Source organism: Myotis davidii, unplaced genomic scaffold, assembly GCF_000327345.1.
Source record: "Myotis davidii unplaced genomic scaffold, ASM32734v1 scaffold962, whole genome shotgun sequence".
Taxonomy (NCBI): Eukaryota; Metazoa; Chordata; class Mammalia; order Chiroptera; family Vespertilionidae; genus Myotis; species Myotis davidii.
In genome coordinates this window covers 61,132-70,047 of record NW_006295559.1, presented here as the reverse complement: position 1 = coordinate 70,047, position 8,916 = coordinate 61,132, and the positions used below count along the sequence as shown (strand labels likewise).

Below are 8,916 nucleotides of genomic sequence, written 5' to 3'. Positions count from 1 at the left end.
TGTTCGCTATCACTGGTCTATGGTGTTTATAGCATGACTGGATGCCATGGTGCATTCATCAATAATGAGAAGTTGGGCCTTTTTAATAGTTTTAGCAACTTCACTCTTTATATTGAGTCTAGAAATTGAAGTTTCATTTAATGGAATTGGTAATTTATATTGGGAATGAAAGGTGCTTCCACCGAGAAGTAAATTTGCAGCAATTCCTCTAGACGCTGTGGGTAAAACAGTACCACCATGATCTCTAATAAAATGTATAAAACTTTATACAGCTATGCAGGTGAATCGGATTCCTAGCTGGCAGGCCCTTGGCAGCAAGTTGGCCACTTGTTGATTCCGTGAGGAATGGGGCTTCCTCCTCCCTCCTGTCAGGGTCTGGGGTGCAGGTGAATGGGGTTCCTGGCTGGCAGGCCACTGACAGAAAGCTATCCAACAGCAGATTCTGTGAGGAATGGGGCTGCCTCCTCCCTACTGTCAGGGTCTGGTTTGAAGGCTGGGCACACCCCCTGTTGGGCCAGACCCAGAGTTCTACCACGCTGTGGCCTCCACCTCAGCAACCCAGGACTGACTGCTGCTGGGCACTCCTGGTGCTCTGAGGGTGGGTTCTTCCCTCAGGCCTCGCGGGAAACAGCTTGGGGAGGGCGCAGTCCTTGGCAGGCAACCCAGGACTCAGTACTTCCAAGCTCCGAGGGCAGGTTCCTGCCTGAAACCTCGCCCTTCATGGAAACAGCTGGGGGAGGGCTCAACTGTTTCCAGGACGACCCCTGCAGGACTGACTTCCTTCTGGTTGGTTGAGCTTCCGGACGTGATGTTACACCCAGGGTTTTTATATAAGTAGATATTGCCAAGGAAGTAACTTGAGATAAAGTATACTAGTATACATCCAGACACTCTTTTATGATGAAGATGTAAAGTGTGCTGGTTGGAATGCCAAGCAAGACAGCCACAGCAGAAGCAAGCTGTGGTGTGCAAGACCCTCCACACCACAAAAGGATTAGCTGCACCTCAAATTACCTTTCATACTCAGGAAGCTCTCACAACCAACAGGCTAGATTTACCTGTAGATTTTGGTTTCATGATTCATAGCTCTATGAGAGTCCCTCACACAGGGATGGGGAATTGACCCACAGGCAGTATAAGGCCCACAAAAGCATTTGGTCTGGCCCTTCCAAAGCATTAGGGGTAAGTTAATTAAATGTTTGACTAGATATAGCAGGCTAATTTTTAAGTTGACAATGCTGTATGGCCCTCAAATGATATTATAAATATCCAATTGGCCCTTGGAAGAAAAAAGGTTCCCCACACCATACCCTAAAACATCACTGAAAATATAACAAGAAGAGAACACTTATGTCTCACATCTAACTAAAAACCAACATTAGTAACTTCATCAGGGTTTTCATCAAACTGTGAGCTCCACCTTGAAGGCTAGTTCAGATTAATCTTAGAGATACTCGTTTGTTGGAAAACTAAGTGATAGAGCCCTTTTTTCTATCTCTGTGGGTTTCCTTATTTTTATTTATATTCAGTGTTTCACAGCACTTTTATTCCTCACTCTTTTACACTTCTCGGGTGTGTAGTTCTGCTGTGGATTTATTTACTTCTGTTTTCAAATTTCTTGTGTCACAGCATTGCAATTTAGGAGACAAGGAGAGGAAATAGATGTATCTGGGCTGCTATTTAAATTTTTTTCTTATCTCTTATTAAACCAAATTCATATTTTAAAGTATAATAAAATAATCTTTATTAATAGATTAATAAAGCATACCTGAGGTGAAGCTATAGAAATTGGGAAGCTAATTTAAATAGGGTTGAACTCTAACTGCAAAATAACTTGTTTATAAAAGGGAAATGTATACATAAAAGAGTCCCACCTCTATTATCTACTAGCTCTGTTATCATGGGAAATTAACGTTTAGGGGAAATATAAAAAGAACAGAACAAAAGCAAAAAAAAATACTTTCAAACCTAGAAAAGTACAAAGGTGGTTATTTTTCTAAGATTGAAAGGTAGAGAAACAGTAGGCCTGGGAGTGGTTGGTAACTGAAAGAGGCAAAAGGTGAGCGAACAAGAGGTAGTTGCTGACAATTGTGCTAAGCAGATGTGAAGTCCAGATGGACAATACAAGTATTCTGCCCTTTCAGCTTTATACTGTCAGTGCTGTAAGCTCCCAAATGCTATAATTCTTCAAACCTCTCCCAAACATACACAAGCAAATATACACAGAGAATCACAAATGGAAAGGTCTGATACCCCAAATAAATTCTATTCCCAAACTAAATGACATGTATTTAACTCACTCTTCTCTTTTTCTCTTAATGGTCATTTAATCTAATTTTTTTAAAATATATTTTTATTGATTTTTTACAGAGAGGAAGGGAGAGAGATAGGAGTTAGAAACATCGATGAGAGAGAGACATCGACCAGCCGCCTCCTGCACATCTCCCACTGGGGATGTGCCCACAACCCAGGTACATGCCCTTGACCGGAATCGAACCTGGGACCTTTCAGTCCGCAGGCTGACGCTCTATCCACTGAGCCAAACCGGTTTCGGCCATTTAATCTAATTTTTCATTGATAACAAGAGTCATGAAGAACTAGAGTTCACTTCTTGGGTGCAGCAGCTCACTGGGGTGGTCTTCAGACAAGGGTCAGGCTGGGTTAGCATCCTCAGATTGTAAAACTTCAACATTATCCCATGAAAGAGGGGTTTATCAAGGATGTAACTTAGATTTTTAAAAAAATCTCTGTGTTGAAAAAGATAGCACCTTCCCATGGAATTAATATTAAGTCGAGGTGAAACAAATAGCTAGTGGCTAATAGTCTATTTTCTTTGAAATAATCAGTGTGTTTTCTCTTCAGAGAGAAAAATAATCAATAACCAAAGTCAGAAATCTACTTAAAATCTGAACATGGTAAAATTAGCATTGTCACTTTCTCCTGTATATTTATCCTCCAATGATAAGAAAGAAACTTAGATCTCTCACACAAGAATAGAATGTCATTACATAATGTTGGGCAATTTAATGGCAGCATTTTTTCATTGCCTCACCTTGGCTGAACCTTCTAAATGACATGGTCAGCAAGAGAGAAAGAGAAGTATGAACAAAACAATATTCCTTACTGCCACACTACAAATATGCCATAGACTAATTTGGATAAGATGTAATTAAGAAAGAGTTATCATTATTAAATAAATTTGGAATTAATATGAATCCAAAAATGGACTGGCAACTTCTAATTAATCTATTGACATTCTATAAAATCACAAATAGTCCTTGGAGATAAAAAAAGATGAGACAAATCTATATATAAATGAGTTTATATATAAAATCAAGTCTTGAGGTACCAGAAAATTCTATGAAGCTATTTTGTTTTTTATTAACTACCAATGTTACAGAAGGAAAATCTTGTAAACTGAAAATCTACTGATATTTTAAACCTCATCTGGGACAATCAATTAAAAGAGAAAAGAGAATAAATCGTATTTAGCTTTTCTATTAAATAAAAGAAAATGTAATGCTAAGGAGATAGATAAGGGTAAAAATGTTTCAGGTTAATGTGGTACAAAATAATGAGCACTGGAATACTGTTAGATAAAAATGAATTATTTGATAGCAGTTTCAGAATAAACATAGAAAACCAGGCTTAATAAAATAACTCAAATATGACAAAGACAGTGTGAATAAAATAAAGCCATTACAACAGGTCAACCCATAACCCAATCTCCAACAAGCATTAACAACAGTTTATCCAAGGTGAGCACATGAAATCGAATTAAATTAGTTGGGCATAAAGGCTTTATATCTCCTGAAAGTTGTACACTTAGTAATAGGTACTCCAAAATGTTCTTCTGAATCAAAGAAACATATTTACTCCAACATTCACATTTCTATTTGTTGATAAAACCCCTTATAATACTTCCTTTTAAACCTCATTACAATGTTCAGGTTTTTTCATTATATAATGTATCACATACTTGAGAAGCAAAATGACCTACATCAGCACAATCTCAACATCTAGCCAGAAATGTTGCTCCATTATTAATTTCTTTAAAATATGCATCCATAAAAAGTAATGATCTGAAAACAGTATTATGTTATAATGTATGTAATACTGTATGTATAATTTATTGCTTACTCATATTTATTTGCATAACTGGGAGAATTGTAACAAAAAGTTTAGAGAGATAAATTACCTTTGTAGAATTCTTGGTGATTTTTATTTTATTTCTAAACATTTCTGGACAGCCCAGATGAAATAGTATTATTTTTATCACTAAAAATAATTAAGTTACTGGCAAAACTTAAATTCCTCACAAATATAAAATCAAAGATTTTATCCAATAGAAAGTTAATAATCCAAGTGGATTGAATTTGAATTTCTTTGGCTTATTGTTTTCATGAGAGAGTAAACTGTGGAATCTCTAAAATATGACATAATCTACATGTTTAAGTAACTTTCAATTATAGAATAGGCTTCTGCCCCTTCACGTCTATATCTTACCTCATCTTTGAAAAGTATGCTAAATTAAAAATAAATATATTTCTGGAATAATAGGGAATGCACAGTGATAAATTACAAAATGGACTATTTATATGACTCCATTCTGCAAAGATATTTACAACAAATTTGGTGAAGAGAATTTAAGAAAAAATCAGCTTTGTTGCAATAATATATGTTAAGTGCCTTTAAAAAATGACAGTCAGTAACTTTAGAAAATAGCTGAATATATGGCATAAATTTGTTGATACTTGAATGTCAGTTTACCAGAGAAATAAGTACCCTAGTGATAATGGAGACATGGGCAAGTTTATAAACAAACAGAGTTATTTGGCAAAGTCTCTTAGTCCCTTACATTCTTGGCTATCTTATTTGTAAATAGAATAACACTTGCTTTGCAGAATTGTTCATTGTGGCTTCACAAATAATGTATATAAAATACCTGGAACAATAAATACTATTTAACTATTTGTTCCCTCTGCATTTCTTATGATAAAGCTTATGTAGAGACATCAAATGGAAAATACATAGGAGGGGAAATTGTTTTTTGCTTTTGCACTATAAAGCATATTCTGCTTATTACTTAAAACGACTCAAAGAGTACTGATGGCATCTTTGGGGGATAGCCAGGAGGTAGCCTGAGATGATTTTGTGCATTAGGGACCTATAGCTGTGATGCATGAGGAAAGCAGGACTGGGTAGAGGGTGAGGCTCGACTGTGATAGAACTGTCCCAGGAGCATCAGCAAATCTGAGACTGGAATGGCCTTGCAGGGCTGTCTGCCCACTTTTGAGGAAAGGAGCTGGGATGCTTTTCAGTCTTCCTCCAGAGAGCAAATACAGGAGAGGTAGCTCCCTTTGCCGGAGGGTGATGCCTGAGGAGGATCTCAACTCCCAACTCACAGGAGGGACCTTGAAGGCTTACATGAGCAGGCACGTGGGTGGTGAGCATGTTCCATGTAATTTTACTCTGCAAAGAATGCAGCACTATCAAAAGTTAATTAGTACACATGATATATTTTCTCACTGAGATCTTCAGATGACTGTTTCCTCTAAGTGAAGTACGTGAGAAATGCCACATTTTGCTCATATATTCAGAAACCATCTATTAAATATGGGGATGTCTGTCTTGATTCTTATTCTTTGTAGTGTATATTAGGATATATGTCTAGGCATATAATTATACAATGTTCTCCATGTATTCAATACAGAAATGATATGTTTTTTCATTCCACAATAATAAAAATTTGTTCCATGTTATTTGCATCCTTAAACAAACAAATTATAGACAAGGTTGGATAAATTCAAGAAAACATCTCCATTGTTCTATTCCTTTCTTGACACCCCTCTAATTATTTCCCAGCTGAAATCTAAATTGAGCTGGTGATTTTCTGAAGATGGAAGAAGTTCACAGTGGTCATTTTTTCAAGGTCACATATTTAATGAGGAAAGTAGAACAACTTCCGTATATTTCTCTAAATAAACTAAAAACGATAATGTTCTTGATTAAGAATTTATAGGGTCCTCTATTCTTGAGAATTCCCATTTTCAGCTTGGTCTCCGTATAGTTAAAGGCATTATCATTAATGTGTATGGAAAGATTCGAATTGGGCTCCTTTCTTATTTTCAATTGGCCTGAAAAGGCACATTTTTGAGTGAGAATGTGAGGCTATGTAAAAGAAATAATATTAGTATGAAGTAGGTTGATTACCTATAATTAGATCTACTTGTAGTTAAAGGTGAGGGCTCTTCTAAGGTATAATTTCAGGCCAAACTAATATGACCTAAACCAACTCCTGGGTGTTTTTAATGATTTTACTAAAAAAAGCAATAGGGAAAAAAATCATCATATGTTTTAAAATAATAGTCTAAAAAATTAGACAAGCCATGAATTTTCACTAGCAAATTTAAACAATCTGTATGTATTAATAGATCCAATTTTATTAGTTAAAACACGACTTTAGAAGCTATGTATTGCTTTAAAATCAACTTCAATCTTACCAACCAACTGAAGCCCCTAACATGCATATGACAAGGAGAAAATTCTGAGATGTCCTAAATTAAATTATAGCAAGCCAGAAGGAAAAAGGAAAGTAGTTAATCAGTTAAGAACAGCACGGTAAACCCAACACAAGGCTGCCTACATTCCTGAGTATACATTGAAACTTTGAATTCAGGATGGTATTTCTGCGATTATCTAAAGAGAATAGTCAGGTGCCATTGACCACTGACTCCTCTGCTTCTTGCTTACACATGCATGTTCTAGACTCTGCCCCTATCCCAGAAGTAGCCCCACTTCACCTTCTCCCACCTCCTTATCTACAAACAGAAATATACTCAAAATGGATAAAAGGCTTAAAACGGGAACCCATAAAAATCCTAGAAGAAACCACAGGCAGCAGTCTCTCGTAGCAATATGTTTGTGGGTACATCTCCCCGGGCAAAGGAAACTAAAGAGAAAATAAACAGATTGGAATACATCAAAATAAAAAGCTTCTGCACAGCAAAAGCGACCAGCAACAACACAACACGAGAGCCCACTGCCTGGGAGAACATATTTGCCAATGATACGTCAGTTAAGGGGTTAATATCCAAAATATATAAGGAATCCATACAACTTAACAAAAAGAAGACAAACGATCCAATTAAAAAATGGGCAAAGGACCTAAACAGACACCTCTCCAAAGTGGACATACAGATGGTCAATGTAGATTTTTTCTAAACAACTTACATCTTTCTTCCCCAAACTGTTTCCATAAAAGAGCCCATGAACTCCAGTCCTGCAGACAACTCCAGTCTTTTCCACATCGCCCTGCTATTGGAGGTTCAGACAGAAGCCCCTAGGGCGTGGTCCTTCTCTGGCTAGCATTTTTGGTTCAATAACCCTTTCTCTCAGAAAAGTTTTCACACATGACAGTTTTTTGTTTAACACATTAAAAACACACAAACATTGTTTCGTATACAATGGAAAAAGATGCCCATTTCCAAATAACCATGTTAAAGGCAAACAAACATCAAGCAACTTTAATACCAACTCTTTCAAGTCATAACAAATGCCCTGGTGGTCCTGACCACACCCTTGTACAGTTAGGTATGCACAACCAACAAAATTTCTTCTTCTCCAAGATGCTGGGTGGCATTATTTAACTTATCATACGCTGTGCTACAAGCTTTCATTAAATATTTTTTCCAGGTCTTCAAAAGAAAAAGTAATCCATTCTCTTACCTTCCTATCTGCAGTTACACAAATCATTGAAGTTGGTGATGGAAAGTTGAGAAGACATGCTTTTAGAAAAACTTACCATTGTCCATTTTCAGCATCTCATTGTTGAGCTGTTTCAGTCTCTTTTGATGGGATTTGCCGTTATAGTGGATCTGAGCTTGAGCGGTCGAATTCAGCTGAATGTTACACACGTTGCACAAAGTGAAATTAGTATGTTTCTTTTCCCTTTCTGGTTTCTCTTCAAAGTCATCAGGTAAAAATTCAGCCTCACTCTCTCCGTCTTGGGCACAAGTGAAATCTAAGGTTGCAGAGAAAGTTATGGATAAGCTGGTCAGGATTTCTGGATTCCATTATATAATTAAATTGAGTAGCAAAGTGTTGAGACACTTAGGAATTAAAAATGTCCACGTTCTCCTATTTCAATAGGTTGCTTTGTACTATCAAAAGATGATTAACCTCTTTAAGGAAACACAAATGGCAACTATTTTACTTCATTTTTTCTATGTCAAATCATAATAATGGATTAGGCATTTAACTTTCCCTGTTTCATAGCTGAGGAAGCTAAGTTCAGAGTGGATAAAAAAACTTGCTTATGGTTGCAGAGTATAGTTGGGATAAACATTGTTTTATTCATCTCCAAATCCCAGTTCTTAATCATTTTGTTCTCTAGCATTTATTAATGTATTAGATATTCCTTTTTGATTGAACTAAATAAAATTATCTTATTTTTATAATACTTGCATTTAAGTAAAGTCACATATCTGGAGAGACCCATCCTAAATATGCAAAAAAATGCTAAAATGGTTTCAACATCTAAAATTTTATGTTTTATATCAGAAGCACAAAACAGGTTCTGAATATTCAAGATAGCCTCATAATCAGGGTGAAAAAGAATGTAACTGATCTATGAATTATATTTGCATATATTATTTTTAGATAAATACATGCTTTGTAAATTCAAATCTAAGAGAAAGGGGGCAATTAACATTTCTAGTACCTCTGGCCTTAAAATGGCAACAATTAAAGGAACTATTGCAATACATATTTTACTATTTATTTACAAGTCACTTAATGATTCCTTTCTAAAAAATTTTCTGTGCTTTCTCTATACAGCACTCTGCAGAACTCTTATAGTCCAGATATAATTTCTTTATTTTAGTTTTCCATATTCTTCAAGGATTTACTGTGTAG

At 36.0% G+C, this 8,916-nt stretch overlaps 1 protein-coding gene across 1 annotated transcript in view; it reads right to left on the bottom strand.

The window, feature by feature from the left end:
- Positions 1 to 8,019, bottom strand: part of ZNF385D (zinc finger protein 385D) — a 575,248-nt gene extending 567,229 nt beyond the window's left edge. The window contains exon 1 of the mRNA XM_015568073.1: positions 7,805 to 8,019. Within this exon, the coding sequence (XP_015423559.1) occupies positions 7,805 to 7,823 (19 nt within the window). The 5' untranslated portion in view covers positions 7,824 to 8,019. The remainder of the gene's footprint in view (positions 1 to 7,804) is intronic.
- Between the last annotated feature and the right edge of the window lie 897 nt (positions 8,020 to 8,916).